The sequence below is a fragment of the Nyctereutes procyonoides genome, unplaced genomic scaffold (genome assembly GCF_905146905.1).
Source record: "Nyctereutes procyonoides isolate TBG_1078 unplaced genomic scaffold, NYPRO_anot_genome, whole genome shotgun sequence".
NCBI lineage: Eukaryota > Metazoa > Chordata > Mammalia > Carnivora > Canidae > Nyctereutes > Nyctereutes procyonoides.
Genome location: NW_026575120.1, coordinates 25545354 through 25569379, shown reverse-complemented (window position 1 = coordinate 25569379; position 24026 = coordinate 25545354). Strand labels below are relative to the sequence as shown.

General features: G+C 52.0%; 1 protein-coding gene and 1 long non-coding RNA gene across 11 annotated transcripts in view; one reads left to right on the top strand and one right to left on the bottom strand.

The window, feature by feature from the left end:
- Positions 1-8706, bottom strand: part of PRKAG2 (protein kinase AMP-activated non-catalytic subunit gamma 2) — a 264343-nt gene extending 255637 nt beyond the window's left edge. Inside the window, exon 1 of one of the 4 annotated variants that reach the window (XM_055334706.1) lies at positions 8690-8706. Coding sequence is in view for 3 of the 4 variants with exons in the window: in XM_055334705.1 (XP_055190680.1) it covers positions 7527-7640 (114 nt within the window). In the remaining variant the exon portion in view is untranslated. Of the gene's footprint in view, positions 1-7526; positions 8084-8689 lie in introns of those variants that run through there. The other 3 variants (XM_055334705.1, XM_055334704.1, XM_055334703.1) reach the window with 3 other exon arrangements.
- LOC129515692 (uncharacterized) lies at positions 7670-22107 on the top strand. Of its 7 annotated transcripts, none has more exons than XR_008665627.1 (7): positions 8029-8159; positions 9152-9277; positions 9449-9570; positions 11117-11186; positions 12527-12607; positions 14080-14233; positions 18817-22107. It is a non-coding gene; the product is annotated as an uncharacterized LOC129515692 (long non-coding RNA). The 7 variants fall into 7 exon arrangements; XR_008665628.1 differs by lacking the exon at positions 18817-22107 and adding an exon at positions 11607-11759 and having other exon boundaries at positions 14080-14453; XR_008665630.1 differs by lacking the exons at positions 8029-8159; positions 18817-22107 and adding an exon at positions 7670-7803 and having other exon boundaries at positions 14080-14453.
- The last annotated feature ends 1919 nt before the right edge of the window (positions 22108-24026 follow it).

The following is a 24026-nucleotide window of genomic DNA, read 5'->3' as shown; positions in this document are numbered from 1 at the left end:
CAGCTTTAACCCTGCCTGTAAATATGATTCCCAGCAATTCCCCAGTCCTCCTTTTCTTTCAAAACAGAGAAGCAGGTGTCCCACTTTCTAAAATTCTTCCTGGCCTGGTTGTGTCCTTCCTCCTGTGTGCACCCCGCCCCCCTGCCCAGCACAGATGGGAGGTCTTGAGCTGTCCCCGCTGTGCTCCCCCTCCGGAGGAGGGTGGGGAGGGTGACGGAATTGCAGGGCTTCCCACAGCCTCACGGAAAAAAGGCTGGACCCCTGGGGTTACCAAGAGCAAACTGGTCTTTCTTGTACATTCACCAACAACTTTGCTGCAGATCAGAATATATCAAAACACAGAGGCCCTTGGCAGAAGCCCCGAAGCCTGGATGCTACCTGATTGGTCTGTGACAAGCCCTGAGCTGGCAGAGAAGGGTTTCCTGTCAACAGGAAGGAAAAGAATAGAGATCAAATTATTTTCAAAGTAGGTTGTGGAAGAGAGAGAGAGAGAGTGAGATTGGGATTAACCATTCTACTGCAGGCCACACAGCCGCCCCCTGGAGGGCAATCAGGACCCCGAAGACCCAACTGCGTCCTCTGCCTCTCACATACACCATGCAGTGTGGTGTTGAAGGATTCCCAGTGGTTAAGCCTCAGGAACACACAGCTTGACTCTCCTGCGGCTCCCCTGCCCATCTCAAAGCAAGATCAGGGTCAGCTAACCAAGCAGATTAAGGACGCTGCCTCAGCTCTTGCCTGCTCAGCATCTCATCGGCCTCTGTTTGCCCTACATTTTAAAACACTTGACAAATTTTTGACACCTGGTTTGATGTCGTGGCATTTCAAGATGGGTTGGCCCATCCTCCTGAAAGAAGCAGGAAACACAGTGTCACATGTGTGATCATATTCACGGTTCAGGGTCAGGAGGAGGATGGCTGGAGGAGAACAGGGAAAAGAGTGCTGGATCCTAACCTAGCTCTAAGGAGTGCCCGCTGCCCTGTTCAGCAGCCCCAGTTGCCCCCATAAAAGTAAAATGGTGCCCAGAAACAGCAAATCTTTGGCAGTGAGCTGAACAAATAAAAACTGGAAAACCAGAAAAGTAAAATGGTCAAGAAACAGCATCATTTAAAAGCACATGTATTTGCCTGAATATTTTTAGAGGATATAAGTCATGTCAGAAGTTACGGTATGATGTCTGAGTGGACGAGAAGGCACTGGCAGGTACAAAGTGCTCCCACGTTCCTCCAGTCCATTGACTGGTTAGCACACCCAGAAGTGCAATCCCCGGTTGCAGATTAGCTTTGCTGGGGTGAATTGGAGGAGGGCAGCTAAACAAAACAAAACAAAAACAAAACACAAAACAACCAGGCCAGGGAGAGATACTTACAAAGCAACGAGAATCCTAATGTGATATGTGAAATGATGCACTATTGAGCATACAAACTATATCGTGGCTGCTTCTGTCTTTGCTACCGGATTACTGGGGGTGTCCTTCTGGTGAAATAATGATCCATGATGTCAGCAGTGGTCAGTAGGCCACTAGGCAGTATTCAGAGCCTGGTTGGCACAAGGGTCTTGAACCCCCTCCACCGTTGGGCCCTCAGAGTGAGAACCGGGCAGTAGAGACGAGGCTAGAATAAAGAACACATTCCGTGTCCACCATGTCACCTCACCATGGGATGGGAAATGTGCTTGTTCTCAGTTGGGCCATCTGGGGGCCAACGAGAGGAGAAGAGAAGGGTACAGCCCAACCCTAGGGTACACCCTGAAGCACAGAACAGTGATTCAGCAAATCCCTGAGTTTTGTGCATGCTCTGCGTAGATCACTGGAACTGGTCATGGAGGTCCATGCACACTCTGTAGGGTAGAGCCTTCCAGCAAGGGGACTTCTCTATCCATTCTCTTCCTGCCTATTCCCTCCAGAGGCTCAGTGCAGGGCTGCGCTTTACCGGCACTCAGCCCACATGCTCTGCCCACATTTTGGGAAGTCTACTCACTGGTCTGCCATATTTACATCCTGCGAGCTGTGGAGGCACGCCCAGTCCTCATTTTTTTTTTAAGATTTTATTTATTTATTCATGATAGAGAGACAGAGAGAGGCAGAGACACAGGCAGAGGGAGAAGCAGGCTCCATGCTGGGAGCCCGACGCGGGACTTGATCCCGGGACTCCAGGATCGCGCCCTGGGCCAAAGGCAGGTGCCAAACCGCTGAGCCACCCAGGGATCCCACACCCAGTCCTGGTTTACAAACCCTGGAACCATAGGACCATTCTGGGGGTTCCAGCACCAAGGAGCTTGACTTGAAGCTTGAAGGTCCTGATATGATACCCTGGGCCCTAGGAGAGCCTACACTCAGGGCCCCCAAGATACACCAGAGGGCTGAATCAAGAAACATTCCAGTGTGGCCTAACAGGCCACACGGGGTGGCCTTGGCTGGGGGCTGATGTGGGCTCCCATCTTTACTTGGAAGCCAGCAGTATCCTACGTTTGTTCAAGAGTCAGTAGCCAAGGACATCTCTTGTCAATGACAACTGGAAAAGTGAACATGGTAGATCATGATAGATAGGTAGGCAGATACACAAGGAGAAGGATGGACAAACAGATGGATGAATGAATACCGAAGCAGACAGACAGACACACATAAAGGATAACTCATGGGGGCAGAAGAGACAGATCAGTATTAACACTGGGAAAGTTGGAAACCAATTGTTTTTAAACCACTTTAAGCATAAGAGTCACCTGGAAAACTTAGGTCCCACTCCTCAGAGAGCCTGATTCAGTAGATCTGGGCTAATAGGATTTGACATCTCAAACACACACTGGGTACTTGTACTGAAGCTGGTGCAGGAACCACCCTTTGAAAAAGCCTGCTTGAAACCATAACCCAACAAATGTTCTCCAAGGGGTACAAACTGACCAAGGTCAAGGCCAAGATCAAAACTGCATAGCACCCCTTCTTTTCGCTGAGGCCTGGTCCAGGGTGTTTTGGTGATGTGACCAAAGGTAGTGAGCACTCTTGGCACTCAATCCTCCAGCCCAACAGGACAGGACAGCTCCCCTTCCCACCTGCAGCCAGCCCATGTGCCCTCCTTTCCAGAGTCCCTTGGCAGAGGGCATCTGGTTGGATGGAGGCCCATCTCCAATGTGGAGGGCACCAGGCCTCAAGCAGTGCAGGGCTTCCCCCCGGGGACCTCACAGGCAAAGTCATCACTAGTACTAGTCCTGTCCAAGCCAAGTGGTGTCTCTACAGCCTTCTGTGACCAGCCAGCTTCTCTTGGCTCTATTTTTAGTTTGTCTACAGTGACTGTGAAGGATTTCTGGAGCACCACTCCCAAGAAGCCCAGGGACATGCTCCTTCTGTCAGCGGAAAATGTTGGGCGCCTGTCTCAGTGTCCTCACAGGCTCCTGCAGGGTCCTTCTCTAAGGAGAGAACCAGGGCAAGGTGCCAACCCACCATGACTCTAAACATGGTGCCCAACCCGTTCCTTTAAAGGCCCAGTGCAACCCCAGAGGAGTCCACTTCCTCTCCTGCTTCCCATCTTCCCTTTTCCCTGACAAGACCGGAGAGCATTTTCCCAGAAAGGTGATCCCAGCTACCCCAAGAAAGAGGCTAACACCAAGCCTTGCTTCATCCTCCATTAGGGCCCAATGGCCATTCTCCCTTCAATCAAATTCAACTCATCAGTTACTGCAGTTAGTGATTCCAGGTCCCCATTACCTGCTACAACCCATAGGCCCAAAGGCCTCCCCTACAATGGACTCCTCCTTGCTGGTGTCTCAGGGCACAGCAGGTGCTATTGGCAGCAAGGAGTATAAAGATGGTTGAGACACTCAGAGGCTGGGATGGAAGTCTGCAATTATGCAACACCCCAACACCCAAGGTCATAGTACTGTTTATGGGACACACTAGAGACCACACATGCCAGTGAACTGGATGCCACCCACAGGACTGCCGGAGCCACTCCTCGGAAGCCTAGAGAGGGTGTTCCTGGGACGTGAGGGGTCACTGGTGCTGTGACTGAGGAAGTGGACGATTCCCCCTCATTTGCTGGGCTCAGCTCAAATTCACCATGGCTGGGACTGAACTCCCCACCTTTCCCTCATTTCCTTATACCAAATACCCTGAAGCCATAAGGTTAACTCAATCTGTGGCTTCCTGCCCATGCATCAGGCATGCCAGCTCACGTAATTCTTCCTTCCAATGTCTCATGCCTCCCGCTCACTTGTCTGCTTCCATCAGTACCATGCTTAGCCCCTCAAACCCTAACCTCTGGATATCTGCAGGGCATTTGAGTTGGTCCCCTTGCCATCAGCCCTCTTCCCATGGAGCCACTTTGTGCGCTGCTCCCAGGCTAAGTCTCCTGATGTTGCTTTCATCACCTTTAACTGTTTCTTAGTTTGGATTCTCCCCAAGACAGCGAGATGGTGAGTCAGATTCAGCACCTTATCCTAGGGAGTTGGGGCAAGCAAGGCAGGAAAGCCAGATGAACCAGTAAGGGTACGTTAAGGAATGGACCACCAGTGTGGATGGCTGTACCTGGACACTGCTGGGACCCTCCGGGGCTTCCTCTGGAACACATGGCCCCTGGGGAATGGGAAGGCTGGTGTGCCCTCCCACCCACATCCCTCAGCCAAGGACTGAGCCAAGTCCCAATCCTGCACTCCCACCCAGCCTGCACTGGGGCTGAGGAAACTGCCTCCATCCAAGAGGAGTCCTTGGAGAAACAGAGGGACAAGCTGTGGCAGGGAGCGGAGCTGTCCAGCAGGGCTCCATGGGCTCTGGGTGAGTCACGGGTGAGCGGGGCAGGCCCTCCACCCCATCCATGGCAGCTCCTCAGCGCCTTCAGGAGGAGGTCCTCACTCCCTCCGGCTGCCTTCTGGGTTGAGCTGCCAGATAAGACGCAGGACGCCCAGTTCAATTGGGATTTCAGGTAACAGTGGATTTTATAGTATAAGTTTATCCCAAATGATGCATGAGACACCCATATACTAAAAACTGAAATACTAATTTAACTGGTCATTAAGTATTTTTATTTGCTAAACTTGATAACCTTACTTCAGAGTCCTCCTTGACCCGGCCTCCATCCATTTCTGCGTACCCTGATTCTTGAACCGTTTCTTGTAGGGGAAGGGGCCCTTGGGCTCTTTGCTGTACCTGAAAGCAGTCATCCAACCCCCAACTCATAGAGGTGTTCAGGTTGGCTCCCTGATGGGAGTAACCCAGGCTTCTCACATGTGTCTCTGCTCTGCCCACCACCTCTGGGTCTGATGTCTCTCCCAACATGCCAGTCTGCTGTCATCTCACCCACTTTCCCCTCTAAAAGCACTGGTCATCTGATGCCCTTGGGTCATGTACTAGCATTTGTCTGAATGCCAGTCTCTCACCTAGCTAGAGTCCAGAGTCTAACTCTAGAGGCTCTCACCTAGCCCAACACAGTCAGCAACAGGCAATTACTAGATGGTCACTGAGAAGACCCCCTGGTCCCACCAGCAAACACAAGCCCTATAAGGAGGGAGGCAGAGCCACTCCTTTGCACCCCTAGATCTCACCACCAATCAGAGTACTAGACACATGTTGTGGGATAATTGAGTGAACAGCACTTTCGGTAAAGGATGGGTCATTCCAGAAGTTTGTTTTAAACAGCCAAAATCACATCCAACAGCAAGAGGGGTGGTCAGTGTATTCCAACTACACTATGGCCTTTCTACTCTCATAGCACGGCCTCTTACTCCTTTTCTGGGTTCTGGATTTTGTCTCACACTAACCACTAACACCACTGCTGCAGGGGCCCCACACACACACCCCACACGGCATCTGGAACCGGACTCGCCACTCCACCTCAGTACAATATGGCCTGCCATCAGGCGGTGTCACTTTCTTTTCTCTAGATCTCTCCTTCTAAAACCAGTTGCTCTGATGTCACCATGATGGCCATACATATATATAATACTTTAAATTTGCAAGAATTTTCCCATGACTTATTTTAGTTTGACATCCCCATGAGGTAGGCAAAGCAAATTCTTATTTCTGACAAATGGGAGAAACCAAGTGAAGGGCTCGCTCAAGCGATCAGCGTTCCTGGTATATTATGCCTAATTTTTCATGTACAATATGACTTAAAAATGTCTGTTACGTTAATTATCTTAGCAACGTAAACAAAAACAACTCATTCTAAAATAGAATGCTCATTCTTGCATATTTGGGTCAGCACCCTGGTAGCCACACAGCAGCTGGTTACCTGCACCCTGAGCTCCCCCGTGAAAGGGAGGGCTGGCTAACCCCTCATCTTCAGGCTGAGACCTTCTTTACCCAAACGTGTGCACACATGGAAGGCAAAGGAACTGCGATTAATAAACACGGAAGCAAAGCACCTAATGGGGTCTGCAGTGGGAAGTGAACAGGCAGGCAGCACCACCCCAGTCCTGCCCAGTTTGCCCAGTCTGCAGCAGCTTTCAGAGAGAGGGATCCACTGTGCACTCCCACCCCGTGCCCAGGCCCGAGAACAAACAAAATCACATTCTTCATGGATTCCTCTACTCTTTGTGTGTGTGTGTGTGTGTGTGTGTGTGTGTGCATCTGCATGTACCTGTTTGGACAAACATTCACTGAGTGGTGGTGGGGGCCAGGGGCTTGACCCAGTTGGGGGTCTCCTTAGGGCCCAAGTAAGGGCTGCGCAGCACGTCCTCCCACCTGACTTGCTCGTAGGGAGGCCGGGAGGCCGGAGAAGGCCACCACCGGCTGCTCGGGTTGGAAAACCCCAGGGTGGGGGCACGACCCCGCCCGGCGCTCCCTCGCGACGGACAAAGTAGCCGCGGACCGATCGATGCCACCAAAGTCCAGGCGGGGCTGCCGGCGTGGCCGGGGCTGAAGTTCGCTGTAGCTCTGCACGCCTGGGGGAACCCCAAGTCCCCAAAAGCCCGAAATGTGCTTCCCGGGGGCGGGGGGTGGGCAGAGCAGCTCCGGGCCCCGGGCCCCGGGCGCAGGCACACTCGGAGAGGAATCCGAGAGGAGAAAGGTCCATTTGGGGGCGCAGCAACGTAGCCACACACGCACACAGCTACACACACACACACACACGCACACACACACACACGCGCGCACACACACACACGCACCCCGCCCGCTGTCCCCGCCCACCGCCCCTCCCCTGCGTCCCCGGCAGCCGCGCGCGGCTCCACCTCTCCGGAGCGCAGTCCACACCGTCCTTTTTCAACAAAACAACACTACGCACCGCCCCCAGCACCCGCACCGGGCGGGATTCGGGGCTACGCCCAGCCCGCCCCAGCCCGCCCCAGCCGCGCCCCGCGCCCCCGCCGCAGGCGCCGCCGCTCGCCGAGCCCCGGCCGCGCGCAGCTGGGCAGGGAGACGCAGCCCGGGCTCGGCGGCCCAGCCCGACCCTGCGCCGCCACCCACCCCCGAGCGCCCGAAGTGACAGGAGGGGCACGCTGGGCGCGCGCGGGGCGTCCCGCCTTAACCGCTTCGGCGCCGGGGCGGACGACGGCGACGCGAGGGCGGGAGCGGGGACCGCGCTGCTTGCACTCACCGGAATGTGCACTCGCAGCGAACGCCGCTTCTGGCTCGGGTTTTTCTTCCCGCCGCTCCCGCCCGGGCTGGAAACATCTTTTTTCTTCTTGGTGTCCATGGCCGCGCTTCCCATAACTTTAACCAGAAGTTAATTCCGGGTGCCTCGTCCTGCCGTCGCGTCCTCTCCTTCCTCGCCCGGCCCCCGCGGCCGGCCTCGAGCCGCGCGCTCTTCGCGACCGTCCTTCCACCCCGAGGACACCGCGTGGGGACTTCCGCGGGGAGGGAAGGTGGCGCAGGTACCTCGGGCCGCCGCCGGCAGGGATGGCGGGCGGCGAGGGCGCGGAGTTCGCGTGTCCCCTTCCTCCTCACGGGCTCGGCGATGCAAAACCAAAGCCAAAGGCGGTCCTGGCTCCGCTGTCCCTCCGGGTTACGCGTGGCAGAGGTCTCCCGCTGGGTGACAAAGTTTTCTTCCTTTTGCAAAGCGAAGCACATCTTCCCCCCTCTCAGCTCCGCCCACAGACTCCCAGAGGTAATCTGAAAGGCAGGTGCAGGTGAAGACAGCACCCGGGAAGACAGCCCTCCCGTGCCCGCGCCGAAGCGGACAATCTGGCGAGGGCCGACAGTTTGCATGCAAATAGAATCCTCGGCCGCAGTAGGAACCAGCCGGGAGCCGGGGACTCGGCCCGTCCCCCTTCTGGGCGCGAGAGGGAGGGGAGGGGGGAGGGGGGAGGAGGCGTCCCCGCGAACGCCCCGGCAACTGGGCTCCGGCTCGGCTGCGCGCACGAGGGCTGGCGGCGGCTGGGCTCGCGGGCCCGGCAGGCGGAGGGCGCGCCCGCTGCGGCCCGGGGACGGGAGCCGGCGGCCAGGGGCGGCGCGGCCCGGACGCAGGCTCGGCGAGCGCGGAGCGCCCGGAGGCCGCGTGCCCCGAACAGGAAGTGCACGGCGCGCGCCGCCCGCCCGCTCCCCCCGCCGCCCCGGCCGCCCCCGGGTCTCCGGCCCCGCGGGCGGCGTCTGCCCCTCCCCTCCCCTCCCCTCCCCTCCCCTGCGGCCGCGGCGGCGCGGGACCCGCCGGGCGCGCCGGTCTGATGCATTCCGCGTCCCAGCGCCCCTGAAACACGCCCGCGCCCTGCCCCTATCCCCGCAGCGGCGGAAGCCCCGGCGGGCGGGGGGATGCGCACTGACCCGCACTTGTCTCGGGGACCCCCGCGGCCCCCGGGTCCGTCTCCGCCTGGCGTGCGGACTCCAGTGCGCCCCGGGGCGCGGTCGGTGTAGCGGGGGAGAGCAGCTTTCCACGGCCCCCCCGCCCCCCACCGGCACCCGGCTTCTCCCGGGTTCGCCGAGAGCTGCGCAGTGATGGGCGGTTGGAGCCGGCGCAGCACCCGCCACCCGGCGCCGCGGGAAGCGTGGAGTTCCCGGGCGGCGGCGGGCGGCGGCGGCGGCGGCGGCGGCGGCGCGGAGAGGGCCGGCAGCCCCGGGCGAGGCCGCCACGTGCCGCCGCGTGGCCGCTCAGGCGCGGCCCGCTGCCGAGGGGCTTGGGTGGTGGCGTCCCCCTGCGAGCGCCCCAGGGTGCTGCGACCTCGGCTCCCTCCGGGCGGCTGGCAGCAGGGGGAATGCGCAGTGGAGACGTCTCCTTTCCCGCCCTAGGTTCTGAGGACATAGTGACCCCAAAAGTCCCTGGAGCGCCCCGAATGCTGACGTCGCCCCGCCTCTCCTCCTAAGCAGTAAATCAGGAAGGCCGCGGGGGAAGAGCGGGCCTTAACTCCTGCCCAGGTGCGGAGACTTGAGGAGCCCCCTCCTCAGAGGGGGAGGGGGAGGGGTTCGCCCGCCCTCGGGGTGGGGGCGGGGGAGGGGGGGGAGACGACACTCCTCTGGTGGCGCCTCCCAGCCAGCCAGCCAGCCAGCAGCCAGGGGTTCCAGCCGTCTTTCCTGTGCTCTTTCCAGTCCTCCTTCCATCATCTGGTGTGAAATCCCCTGCGGTCTAGGTGGTTCCTTTTTCTCCCCTGGTCTTCAGGCCAGAATGAAGCCAGACTGGAAAATCTTGGAGGACTCCTTGCTTGACATAAGTTTGAAATGCCCCGGGGCGGGCGGGGGGGGGCGGGGTTCAAAAATCAAGTGGCCAACCTGGCCCTGCAAGGTGTGGAATTTCACACTTTGACCTTTTTCTGACTGGCTGGTGGGGGAGGGGGGGACATGAGACTGCCCATTTAGGGCCCTTTATTTCCCTAAATGCTGGAAATACTGGTTAGCAGAAAAGGGGGGGGGGTTCTTTACCTATGCAACCAAGGGAACCCACCCTTACCCGCTCAGAATTCCTCCCCAAGTGTCACTTAAACTTCATCTCTTTAGCTTCCCATTTTTAATCCCTGTCACAGTAATAATAATTTTCCAGGGTGTGGAAATCACTCCGTTTGACTAGAACTGATTTGGGAAGGAAAGATGGAGAAGGTGGGAAGGAGGGAGTTGACAGGAAGGGAAGTCAGGAAGAGCCACTAGGGAGGGATTCAGAAGCAGGTCACTGTCATTGTGTCATTGCTGGGGCTAAATGCCTTGCCTGGGGCCTGTCCTGGGTGATGGGCAGTGGTTAGCAGTTCTTAGAATAGGTACTTTGTTGGTTGCTTGGTGTAAATACATCCGATCATTCATTAATAAAATTGATTTGTTCTCTGTTTATTTTGTTGGAGTACAGACTTCAGTGCCCAGGGATCCGAAATTAAAGTGTTTTACCATCTTGCCTGCATTTTAAGTGCCTTTGTTGTTGTTGTTTTTCCGTATGTGACTATTTCTGAGATCTGGGTGTTTCTTATAGACAGTGCCAAAAAGAAGCATACTAGTCTTTTTTTTTTTCCTTTTGAAAAGATATTAAATTGATCATATATCTTCCAATCAGTGGAGTCTTAGAATTGAGTTTTTTGTAATTGTTTTGCTTTGGGGGTGCCTTCTGAAACCCATGTTCCCCTCCACCTTGCCGCACACATGGTTATTTTAGCCAGTAGCTAAAAGTGGCATGCCAAGAAACAGTGTCCATGTACTGACCCTTGCTACTGATTGTTTCTGAACGCACTAACCTATGACTTCTTTCTCAAAGATAACGCAATACGATCTGTTCAAAGCACAATATCAAAATTTAAAATAAAGATAAGCATTACTGAGTTTGCCTTCTGCCTGGCTCTCATATTGCCAAGGTCAACACCATTACTGATCCAGTCTTTATGAAAAATTCGGACTTTTTTTGGTATAAGACAAAGTGTTTATACACATAGAAGTTTATATAGATTATATATATAATAAGTTCTTGTATATAAGGTTTATATATAATTTATATAAACTTTGTGCATGAATATAAAGTTTATTGATAAATTTATATATGTTTGTAATGCACTATATATATGTAGTGAAGCCAGTGCACAGGATCTGAGTAAAGCAGAGGCTCTTAGGTCATGAAATATCTATGTGATCCTTTACATTTTCCAGTGCCCTGGCAGTTAGGCTAAGAATTGTAATTAATTCTGGCCGATGAAATGTGAATAGATTAAGTGTGTGTTATTTCTGGGCCAGGCAGTGAAGAGTTGGTATGTCTCCCTCACTTTTCCTCTGTTGCTGTGATCTTAGAGACCTTGTGTTCCAGACGGTGTCCAGGAAGAAAGGGTTGGACAACTGGCTTTGGACTTGATTGAGATGGGTAAAGTCACTGAGATTTTGATAGTTACTTGTGATCACAGCATAGCCTTGCCTATAAAAAATATTTGCATTGAAATATTACTTATCGTAATGACTGGGTTTTGGCACCCCCTTAAATTTCTACCCAGGGCAGGGCTGCATCCGCCTCCCTCTGATGTGGCCCTGTCCTTCGAATTGATGGAAGGATGAGAGGTAGAGGCTGGCCAGAATTGTGGGGTGCTGTGGGAACCACCTTGAAGTCTCCGTTTGTCCTGAGTGCTGCCACTGAACCAGTCACTTCCTCCCCCCTTCTGCTAGACAATCTTCTGAAGATTTCTGAGGCCTCTTTAACAAGGGGCTTGTATTTTGTCTTGATTATATATATTGTACATATTTGTTCATTTTATTCCTCCAGTAATGCCTTTTTTATTTAACTTTTCAGAAGTCTCATTGCACAATTAATTGAAAATTAAAAACAAGCAAACAAAAGATCTCTTCACCACCAATGATTTAGGACAGTGCTTCTAAGGGAAAGGGGGCTTCTTGAAGATGTTTCCACTGGGGCATCATTTGTCCAGGCTGGTACTAACGAGAGGTACCCATATACAGCACCTACTGTGTGCCAACACTGGGGCGTTTTATAGGCTTTAGTATCTCTACATGAGGATGTTATTAACCCCGTTTCACATCACACCTGTGTTTGTGTCATTGTAGTTCCACAATTCTTTCTAATAAAATTCCCCAGAACAGTCAGAGACATTTTACAGAGGAGGGAAACTGAGACCAGCCATCAGATACCACTTAACTTCTGTCCATTGATTTTAATTTGCAGGGCCCTCTGGAAGGAAACTAAAAAGTATGGCCCCTTCCGCTTTCAAAAGCTTTGTACAAGGCTAGCAATACTATTTAGGAAACTCCTTCAGGGTGACCTTGGACAGACATCAACATCTTAGCTGCGTGGGTCTGTATATTTAGGAAACCAGTCACTCCATTTTGGGCAGAAAGCACCTCTTGGAAAAATGAAACAGGGTCTGCGCTGAGGACGCTGTGAATGCTTTGCTAACTCATTAGAGACCAAGAGGAGAGGGTGTTGTCATCCCATCATGAAAACCAGGGCTAAGGGTCACATTCAAATTTTTATTTTCCTTTAAACATGGGCACTGATTATGTAACCTTGTGAAAGCTTTTGCTCCCTGGTACAAATGAGGCTACTGTTATCAATCTAAGGGTAGTGGTGGAGGTGCATGCAGGAGCAGTGGGAAGGGCTGCTTTGGGGCAGTATCTCTCTCAACAGCCCTTTCCTGGGTCCCTTTTGATTTTTCAGGGGACCCGCACAAGCCACCCCCTTTATCTGTGTTTCAGATCGCACTTCATCTGTAATGCCGGTTAACCATAGGTCATCCTGCCCATGCAATCCAACAAGTACTTTGGATTAAGATAAAGGTAAGCTCTGTGGCAATATTCTCCCAAAGGACAGACTTGCTGTTCACTCTTTTTCTCTAGAGAATAGGCTGGTGTCTTGACCGGCTTTGCCTAAACACACACTCAGCAGTTCTGAAGAATGACAGATTCAGCAAGCAGGGTATGTGTGACCCACAGCACTGTGTAGTAGAGAGGCGTCTGTTTGCTAAATAAAAGAATAGGTAATCCCAGTAATTGTCCCCTTCCTATACTAAGGGTAGCAGTCACGTAAACAGCATTAGTTGGGAATCAAGTCTTTGGTTCTGCCAATAGCTGCTTTCATAACTGCGTTACAGAGTTCCCATGTGACTTTTGTCCTGGAAATGTCCAGCATTTCCTCCCAGCCAGGGAGTGGGTTTGGGCTCCCTAGGCTGCAGAATTCCACTAAAGCTCTATATATGTTGGTTCTCGACTTCCTCCTGAGCTTTGAACATGCTAGACGTGAACAGATTAACCCAGGGAAATTTGGAATTCCACTGTTAATCTGAATATGGCATGAACCTCTGCCATGACTGACCTCTGCTCTCACTCAACGTATCTGTTTAGGGCATGATAAAATAATGCAAATGAATTATAATAATTTCCTAAGCAAGCAAAATTTCTTTGGCGATTGCACTAGCCCCAAAATGCATATTCTGCATGTACAAATATGAACATTAACTTGCACGAGGGAGTGCTTATCGGCACCACTGTTAACCATTTATTCATGTAACTTGCAGCTGACATCTAGAGCTGCTGGCCTCTAGAATGCTAGCTATGGTTTTTTAACAAGGCTCCAGAAAAAATACATTTACAGTGCCTGGTGATGGGCAGTGTTTGGAGAGTGGATCCAAATCCAGTGTGTGTCCTGGATTTTCAAGTATATTATAGACTTTGACCTCTTGACATCCACCATCACTGCAGATGCAGTTTCCTTCCTGACTCTTAGGGAAAGCTGTGTCCCTCCTGGAGGGTCCAGGCATACCTGGAGTTAAACCCATGTACAAACTTGCCAGTGTCTGTCCCTGTCCTTGAACCTTAGCACTTTATATCACAATCGATAAATGCCTATTTGGTACACAGACAGAGCCTACAAGATGCTTGGTTCCAGGGCTCTGACTGTGCAGGGAGGCTGTCAAGGATATAGTGATCTTTGACAACCCTCCTTATGCAGAGTGGGTCAGAAATGTATTTTGTAAAATGTTCCTAAATATAGCTCCAAAGAGTTGCATGAGGTCCTGGGAGAGAATGGAGAGAGAGAGAAAACTCTGTGCCCCCATGAGCTTGCAAAAGGTCATTTCAAATCATCGCAACACCCCAGTGCATCATTGTGCAAAAGGATTTACCTTGCTTTTCTTTTTTTTTTCTTTCCCCACTCATTGTAGCATTTTATCCTCTAGGCGAAAAAATAAAGCATAATTACAAAGTTCATTGTTCCTTGACCAGCCTGAAAGAACATTTTCCTTTCATTGTAGCTTATTCACACATGATGGAAGAGGTTCCTCAAATCTCCTGGAGATGGATGCAGAGTTTCTCGGAGCAACCAGGAGGACCTTGTGTGAAGCACGAGGTGGCATGTGGGGCTCGCTGCAAATATGAAGCCCTCGAAGAGACTCCATGCCCATGCTGGTCAGCATCGAGGCCAGCTACCTGATCTTGTGGCTAGGATGCAAGCACAGCTGCTTCGGCCAGAGCTTTAAGAAGAGTCTATATCTTAGTAGGATCGCTGGTTCCAAGTCCTTTTGTGATCTTTGCAGCCTTAAGAAACTGACAATTTGTTCTCCAAGAATGGAGATAGCTAGAGAATTGTGTCATTTTAACCACTCCCTCCTAAAAGACTGGTTTTTCAGCCTGTCTAGAGATTTGCTCTTTTGCCAGGGAGCAGGGGGAGTCATTTGCCTCTGCCCTTAGATCTGTTCTGTGTCCCGCCCTGCTCTGTGTTGCCCAGAAAAGCAGTCCCAGGATCTTTAGCCAACTGATCCCACTTGGTGTCCGGCCAGGTTTGGCCAGAGGGAGGCAGTGGTGGAGCTCGGAGTATGGGAGCAGGAGGGAGGCTGGGGGTTCTTCTTGACATTGGATTGGAAATCTGGGGACATGAGGGAGGTGGACAGCTCTGGGGGAGGATTCTAGGACAGGTCAGGAGGGCAGTGTGGCGGGGGGACAGGTGGGGATTTGTGTGGGTGAGATGGGATGGTATTGGGGAACGTCAGCCAGAAGAATGGCATGATCCAGCTTCTGTTTTGAAGGCTGGCCTGGTGGCTCTGTGAAGTAGAGTAAGAGGAAGGAACTGGCACCCAGTCAGGAGCTGTCACTGTCATCCCACCGAGACATCATGGCTTGGACAGGAGGGGAGAGGCAGGGTGGTGAGAAGTATACATACTTCCGGATGTATGTCAGAACTTACTGAGAGATTGGGAATAGGGTCTGAAAGAAAGGAACAGGTAATGTATGGTCTGAGGTCTTGGCCTGAGAGGCTAGAATGATCCTGTTTCCTAGGAGGAGAGGCTCAGGGCTATGGGCAGTCTGCTCTGGGCTGTAGTAAGGCAGAGGTGCCTGTAGGGACCTAAGGGAAGATCCTCCAGCAACAGGGAGACGTCTGGCTGGTGACATCGGCCCAGCTGGCATTTCAGGCCAGAAGCGGGAAGAGGTTTGGAGGCATGAGCATAGACAGCAAAGAGGTCAGGAATGCACCCCGCAACCCCCCCTCTACCAGTTCCAAGTTGGGGAGATGAGCAACCTTGAATTATGAAGAGAACCAAGAGAAAATGGATCTGGCAGCCAGGAGACAGAAGCTCATTGAGGAAGGTGCAGAGTGAGAGACAGGACTCAGAGGTGACCATGGGATTTGGCCTCAGCTGCCTTGATGAGCCAAGGACTAGTGGGAGCAGTGGTGTCATGCAGAGGACTCACAGGAGGCAGGGCCGTGCAGGGGGCTCATGCTGGATGGGTAGCTCCCAGAGCTCTGCAGAACAGGGAGCAGAGATGGGCGATGAGAGAGGAATGTGGGTCAGGAGATATTGGTTTTCAAGGAGCAGGATGTTCTAGCATGTTTGAGTGCTGATGCCGTGACCCTGTCCCGGTCAGGGAGGGAATCCATGATGCAGAAAAGGAAAACCAAGGGAGCAAAATGCTGAGATGGGCAAGAGGGGTGAGGTGTGCCAGCCCTAGGGGAGGACAGTCCTTCGGGCGAGAGGAGGCTCATCACCTGATTGGAGGGAGGGGTGCACGGAGACATGGACAGGGAGCTGGGGGTTCTAGTCTCCTCAGATTGGGAATCAGTGGCACCCCTGATAGAGGGGATGGAATGGGGGCTACAGGAGAGACAGATGGGAAAGCAGAGCTGTAAGGGGCCATGAGGGGACATTTCCCACACAAGTGGAGGGATGCCCTGTGCATCTGCTAACTCAGCAATAGGTCTCAGAGAGTGTGTGTAGCAGTTTGCAGGGAGCTGCCTTCTTCCTGGAAGAAGTGATAAATGGGCATGATATTCCATTGTAGAAACACTCCATAACTTATTTGATCATGATTTGCTATTTATTGCATTTGTTTATATAAGCAGTCCCCTCCTGCTGAAAATTTAGGTTGTTTCCAGCCCTGGAATGCTGGGTACACACGCTCCAATGCAGAATTGTTGGAGAAAAGCTCATGTGCACTGTCCACCTGGACAGGCAGCCAATCTGTCCATCTTAGGTGGATGGCACACAGGCCCATCTCATTGGGCTTGCCAACAGAGTTACTTTTCTAGCTTTTTGATATTTGCTGATTTGTTAGGTGAAAATAGTGTCATGAAACTAAACTTTCATGGTTTAATTTACCTGTTCTGAATGGAGAATAGCTTTTGTGCATTTGCACTTCCTGTTCAGTTACCTTCCTGTGAGTTAGTTGCCAGTGCTTTCTCCTGTGGGTGCTAGGTCTGTCTCCCACCTGCTTACAGGTGCTCTTTATACCTTGACAGAATTAGCCCCTGTCAGTGCCATGCACTGCAAGCATTTTTTTCCAGGTCTAATTGTCTTTTGAGTTTTTTTATCTTGCCCTTTTTTTTAGCATACAGGATTTTCCCCTTTTTATATGGTTTGTTTTATTGATTTATGTTTATGGCTACTAAGATTTTCTGTCACATACAGAGAAGTGCTGTGGGAGGGGCACAGGCTCGGGACTCACACTTGCCTCTGTCACTCTCCGGTGGTATATTTGCAAGGATGTTGCACAACCACTTGGTAAATGTGGGATGAGAATGCCTGGGAGCATATAAGCACCTGCACGTGGAAGATGCTCCTTTCTCTTCCTCAACGTCAGTCCCAAAAGCAGAGCACACAGCAGTGGCATGTTTGCTGCCTGCTTTCCAGAATCCTTCTGGAACATCACAGTGCCCGTAATTTCCTGGGCACAGGCCCTGTGGCCCTCTGAAGTCCACCCAGCCCTGCACTCCGAGGTGACATTCACCCCAGAGGAGAGCTCATATCCTAGAAGGCTGTTCCAAAGTTGCCATCGGTCCTAGGGGCAGCCAAGAGCAGGGTTCCTGTCTTTCACCTCAGAGATGGAGCAGGGTTTCTCACAGGGTTGCCCTCAGGTGCTGGGCTCCTTACTTCCTCACACTCTGGTCAGGCAGTTTGGGGTAGGCCATGTCACCTGCTGGGTTGAAGTTTGAGACCTGCTGCAACAACCCTTCCTCTGATCCTTCTCCAGGAAAGTATTTTAGGAACCAGAGACATAACAGCAGCACACTTTGCTCCATCTTTCCAGCTAAGAGAGTTGCAGGCATGGTGCCTGCCTGTCACCCACCGGAATGTGCGTGGCTGTGGAGGATGCCCTCAGAGAATAGCTTGGCCCCCAGGAGCACCAGCCAGGAGAGCTTCCCACGGAGCTGGTAGCTGAGTCGCTTTCCCAGCTATGTGGGCTGAAGGCCTGTCTGAGTCCCAACAGGAGGGAAATGTGGGGTAGGGGATGCCAACTTGCCTCCTGTTTCCATTTTACATACACGACATCTGTACCAAACCTTCCCTGAAGAGAGATTATGTTGTATGAGTTTAAGGTGTTTGACTTTATAACTCTTTCTAGAATGACTTTTACATTATTGAACAATGGGAATGAGTCAGAGGCCTGGAAATGGGATACCACTTAAGGCCCAAGTGGGAAGAAGGTTTTTACGAAAGTGAAAGAGGGATCACATGGAAGTTTAGAAAGTATGATGGGCTTTGGACTTGGACTCCAGAGAGAGGAGGGCAGTAGAGTTATTTGGGGTCGTGTTCCAAGGAGGGTTTTTCTACCTAGAACTGTTCCATCCAGAGCTGTGTCTGAAACCCTAAGAGATAGGACTTGATTCTCTCAGGGCCAGGGCTGAATGTGGCTGGCCAACATGGGGATTTGATAGTTGAAACCTAAAAAAAAGACATCTGTTAAGATTTCCAGGGAGAAATTCATGTCTTTCTCCTGACCTCTTGCTCTTGGTTACTGTTTTCCTTCTTGGCACTGGAGCTAACCCTCACATCCTTCTCACAGGTGGCCAGTGCACGGAGCATCAGAGCTGATGGCTGTAACACACACACACCACACACACACACACACACACATTGTGCATTCATGGCTTTATTTCCTCTTTAGGGGAACCTGCCTCCCCTGCTGGCAGGGGCTGCCACTCCCAGTCAGTGTTCTGGTCCCTGCCCACCAGCTCAGCCAGTCACAACCTCCCTCACATGGGGAGTTGGTCCTGGGGGCCAATCAGAGCCCTTCCCTGGTATTCTAACCGGAGCTGACCAACCTCTCTCCCTCTGTACCCCAAGGCTGGAAGGCTTCCATCTGGAGCTGCCCCCACTCAAGGGACAGTAGCCTGAGAGTACAGCTCTCAAAAAGAACTAAGGAAGGGGGGACATGGAAGCCTCGGTCCCCCATCACCCCTAACACCACTTCCTCCTCTCCCTCTCCCCGTGAGCCAACAACATCTCCATCTTTTGGGTGGCTCAGTGGTTGAGCGTCTGCCTTCGGCTCAGGGTGTGATCCTGGGGTCCTGGGATCGAGTCCTATAGCACGTTCTCCTCAGGAGCCTGCTTTTCCCTCGCCTGTGTTTTTGCCTCTCTGTGTCTCTCATGACTAAATAAATAAAATCTTAAAAAAAAAAAAAAAAGGTAGAGTTGGAATTCTGTCTCTTGCAAGACAAGAGCCTTAACTAAGGAACTTCTCACTTTTAATTAACTTAATTTTGTTATTCTTTCTAGAATCAGGTGGGGAGAAGAAGGGACCCAAGGAGGAAGAAGAGAAGCAAGAAAGAGGAAGGCTGTGTAGCAGAGTTTATAGCTGACAGGAGTGCCTGTTATCTGGCCCTTGCAGCCTGACCCCTCTCCTCGGCCACCCTGGCCACGTTCTTTGCTGTGGTCAGGTAGCCTTGACCTTCCTGGCCAGCAGCCTTCCAAAGGACGTCCAGGACCAGGCTGTTTACTCCCAAGCCCATTCGGAAGATCTGTGGGAACGGAAGGCTCCATGATGCCGTAGGCCCCGCCCTCCGTGTGAGTGGGCAGCTCCCTGGCTGCACACAGTGTTTGCGGGTGCCGTGGCCCTTTCCAGAGGCTCAGGTCAAGCATTGGATATTCTCGGAGCCCTGGGGGCTCAGATGAGAATCTCTGATGGGACTGGAGTGCATAAATCTTCTCCCATAGGAAAAGAACTTTGCCCTTTGTGATTGAAGAAAGCCTGCTTAAGCTGACTAATGACTAGGATTACCAAATTCCATTGGCAAATTTTCCAAGTTACCTGAGCAAGAAAAAAACAGTGATTACAGAAGCCAAGGGCCAGCATCGTCAAGTGCACGTTGGTCATTTACTTGGACAGGCACAATCCCGTCCTTCTTATTTCTGGTTAAACTCCCATGGCTCTGTAACCAGATACCTCCAGGCTGGGAGGATGGGCTGAGCGGGAAGGGAAGGGCTGTGGGGTTGATCTACATGGTCAGATTTCTGGTTCAGAGAATTACCAAGATTTGATGTGAAAGAGCCCCTTTCCTTTTCGTTTACTCTTACCACATCCTCATTTCTTTTTTAATCCTTGTATCTCTTTGTGTTTTTACATCCAGATTCACAAAGTGGCTAATCTTAGGGCTACATGAGATCGGAAAATGCCCTGTCTCCTATTGTACCATTGTTCTGCTTTCATCAAGAGCAAAGGAACAGAGGGGTGCCTGGGTGGCTCAGTTGGTTAAGTGTCTGCCTTTGGCTCAGGTTGTGATCTCAGGGTCCTGGGATGGGGTCCCACATCGAGCTCCCTGCTTGGCGAGAAGCCTGCTTCTCCCTCTCCTTCTGCCTGCCACTTCCCCTGCTTGTGTGCTCTCTCTCTCTCTCTCTCTCTCTCTCTCTGTCAAATAAATAAAATCTTAAAAAAAAAAAAAAGGAGCAAGGAAGCAGCGCACAAACAGTAGCTTTCTAATAGCCCATTGGGAAGATCTACAGTATTTATTCTACTGATTTTCCTATTGCTCAAAATATATTGGAACTCCTTTTAAACATTTTGTGAACTTAGGGCAGTTTGTGAGGTGCAAAAAAGCAAAAGTACCAAAGTCAATAGACTTCCCATGGAATATTTGTGCAAGCACCAAGCCAAATCGTCAGCATAGACAAGGCACAGAAAGGATGCAGTATTGAAATTCCCACATGGTAGCCTCTGTCGACATCTCACCGGCCAGTGAATTTTGCTCCAGCTGACCCTTATTAATGAAAAATTGGATCTGTTTCGGGCTGAATTGCTAGCATCCCAGGGATCACTCAGTTCGTCTCTCTCTCTCTCTCCCTCTCTCTCTCTCTCTCTCTCTCTCTCTCTCTCTCTCTCATTAAACAAAGAAACAGTAACTTCAGAGACTCCCATTTGCCAGCATATCTTTGTCAGCTGGGATCCTTGGGGAGGTGGATGCCAAGACAGAATTAGACATGTAAAAGCTTTAATGGGGGTAATGTCTGTGCAGGAGATAGAGGGGAACGAGTAGGAGTAGGTGGGGGGAGTCTCTGACCCGAGCCCAGGTCTGACACCTGAAAGCCACTATTGCTACAGCCGGTCGTGGGGCCACATGGGTGCCCACTCTGCCCTGCACCCCCACCCCCACAGTATCCAGTCTAAATGGCCTGCCTGGTAGTGTGACCCAGATCTTGTCCTGAGGGCTCTGAGTCCTTTATAATCATACCCATCTTGGGCCAGGCTGGCAGCATCTACAGTCACACCGTGCCATCATGAGGGGGAGCCACATGGACCCTTGGCGTCAACATGTCTTCCAACCCCATGCCTTCTATGAAAGCACGCTACCTCCAACTGCTGATCTTGGTCAACTCACCCCACCAAGAGAGTGACTTCCTTACACACTGGGCCCTGGCCACGAGGAGCCAAAAGCATCCGGGTGACAGCTGCAGCCTGCCGTTCAATAGGACCCTGGCTGTGTCCCCTGGCAAGACAGTGTCCCCTTTTGGGACCAGATTTTAGCTCTACAGAGTCCGGAGTTGCAGGGACAGGAAGCAAAGAGTCTGCCAGCAGGTCATTGGAGTGACTCCATGGTTCATGCGCATCCATGTGTTCTTCCCACGGGAGACACGGTGCCACAAAGAGCTCTCCGACTTAAAGCACACACTGCTCCTGCAAGGTATTCCTTCCATCCCTGCACAGCATCACCTCCGAGCTTCAGGGACTTCTTCAGTGCACTCTCCTGGCTCTCTGCAAGCCTGGCTGCTTCTGGATGGTGTGACATGTGATGGGCCGGTGCCTCCTACAGTCACACCCTCCCACCCTGCAGCTTCTTAGCTGTAAAGTGAGCCAGCCCTCTGTTGGGTGCTGTGTCATGTGGAATCCATTCCTGGCCAGGTGTCCCATAACCCCCAGACAGTGGTGATAGCTGAGCATAGTTCTCTGTGGGCAGGAAGGACAGATCCACACTTGGAATAGGTATCTGTCCTTGTAGGATCAACCGCTGTCCCTTCCGAGATGTAAGGGAACCCAGGCATATGGTCCCCTCAAAGAATAGCACCAACTGGAATTATTGTTGCTGACTGGTTGGAAATTCAGAGAGAGTCCATGCTGTCAGGCCCATGCATAGCCTCCTTCTCTGCCGCTCAGGCTGCTCCATCCACATACCCAACGTGCCAGTCCCAGGGTGGCTGGTGACCAAGGCCAGCTGCCATCAACCAGTGAGTCATTTTGCACATTTGGCTGTTTAGTGCCTCTTGCATGGCAGACTCTCTGGTGGGCACTAATGTGTGATTCAAACATCTTTACACCTTGTGCCCACTCCCATCTGTCCATCCACGTGCCTCTATCCAGAGCTTTCTGTCCCTGACCCTCCAGTCCTTTTCCTTCCAGACCGTTAGCCAGCTAGCTGGGCCACTGGCCACAGCCCAGGCACCTTGGTCTAGTTCTCCTTCCACACACGTGGATGAGTAGCTGTGCTGCTCACAGCCCTGCCCTCTGGGAAAAGCTGTCTCCTGTGTCATTCAGGGTTGTTCCAGAACATGACTGTAATGCCGTGGCTAAACATTTTCCAGTTCCTCCCCCAGTACGACCATCTGTCAATCAAGCTTGGATTCTTTTTGTTTTTTATCAGCTTCTTATGTGGGTCATACAGGACACCTCACTACCCATGTGGCCATAGAAGTGAGCTGGGGAAGGGGTGCTGGTGGGACCATAGTGGGTGAAGTGGCAGTCCACTCATGCAGCATCTTAATGCCCTATGATTTTGCTCGGCCCCTATCCCAGATACACCATCTCCCTCTTGCCATGGACTGCTGCTAGTCTGTTCAGCTTTGTGACTTGGTAGGTCCCACAGGCCCTAGGTCACAGGGCACAGTTCCAGGTGCATGGACAGCTGGTGCTCCAACGTCAAGTGTTCCCTCTATCAGGAACCTGTTTCTCAAAAAGGGGAATAGTTCTCTGCTGTAGTTGGCATGGCCTTGCTCCAGAACCCCAGGAGCTGCATTGGGACTCTCCCCTGGCTGGTCATGACCTCTGTGCTGCATCTCTCCCACTGTTGACACCACCAACACTGCAGTGGGTTCTCAGAGAGGAGACCCAAGTGGCCACCTGCATGGCTGCCACAACATCAGCCCCCTCCTGCCTTAGCTCTCCCCCCCGCCCCATTCCCCAGTTCTACCTGCAATATCTCCTCCAGGAGGTGGGCAGGCTGGCCTCTGTGGCCACATAAGCAGGTTATGTGGGTTGAATTGTGCCCCCAAAGACACATGTTGAAGCAATAAGCCTGGCACCTGCAAAGGCAATCTTATCTGGAAATAAGGTCTTTGCCGATGCCATCTGGTTAACTAAGGTCATTAAGGTGGCCTCTAATCCAGATGACTGGGTCCTTATGAGAAGAGATGAGACACAGACACAGACGCTTGAGGATGGAGCCTGGTTGGAGTGAGGCATCTAGAAGCCAAGGAGCCCCAAGGATGCCAGCAGCACCCAGAATCTGATAGGTACAGAGCACATCCTCCCTGGAAGCCTCATGGACTCTGCTGTTGGCCTTGCTGACACCTTGATTTCAGACTTCTAACATCCAGAACCGCAAGAGAATAAGCTTCTGTTGTGAGCCCCCTAGTCTGTGACATTTTGTTACAGCAGCCATGGAAACTAACATTCACGCCTTTCTCAGCTGTCCCTCCGTCCCTTTGTCCTGTGTCCTCTCCTGCCTGGAGCACCCCTTCTCTACCCTTCTCCACTTACCACAGCTCCCGTGGTCCCCATCAGGGCACTGAAATTCGCTTTGGGGCACCCAGGCTCTGGCTCACTGCGGGCCCAGCTGTGTTCTTAACACATCTGTGGGCCGAGCTGCACCCCTTAGCACTTAATTATAAACTGCCTTGCTTAATTTATTTTTATTTCTCACCTTGCTCCATGAAAGGATGTTAGGGAGCTGCTGCTTCCCATTGCTTGCTAAAAGGCTATTTCTGTTGTGTTTTTCAAGACTGATTTGATTGGTTTTGGAATCAAGTAGGGTCTGCCCTCAGGCCTCCAAGCCAGGAACACACAGCAGGTCTCCGCAGGGCCTGCTGGAGAGGAGGCCAGATCACATGGGGGCAGGCCTGTCTGGGGCCCAGCCATGCCCATTTTCTGGCTCCGGTACACAGAAGCTCTGTTAAGATCAGTCTTTAGGACCCTAACTCTCTGTGATTGAAGCAGCCCTAGTGGCACATGGACCACAGCAGACGCTATAAACAAAAAAGTCTGTTGGGGATTTGGGCCACGCCCCATATTTGAACCCACCCACGCCTCAAACTCCACAGGTCCTTTAATAGCTCTCAGTAGAAGAAAAAGAGAATATTCCAGATCTTGCAAAGTTAATGCAAGATCCAGATCTTGCAAAGTTAATGCAATGAAAGGGGACAGGAGGACCCATTCCAAATGTAAATCAAAGACGATTTGAATTTAGCGACAGCCACATTTAGCACCCATAAGCTTTAATTTT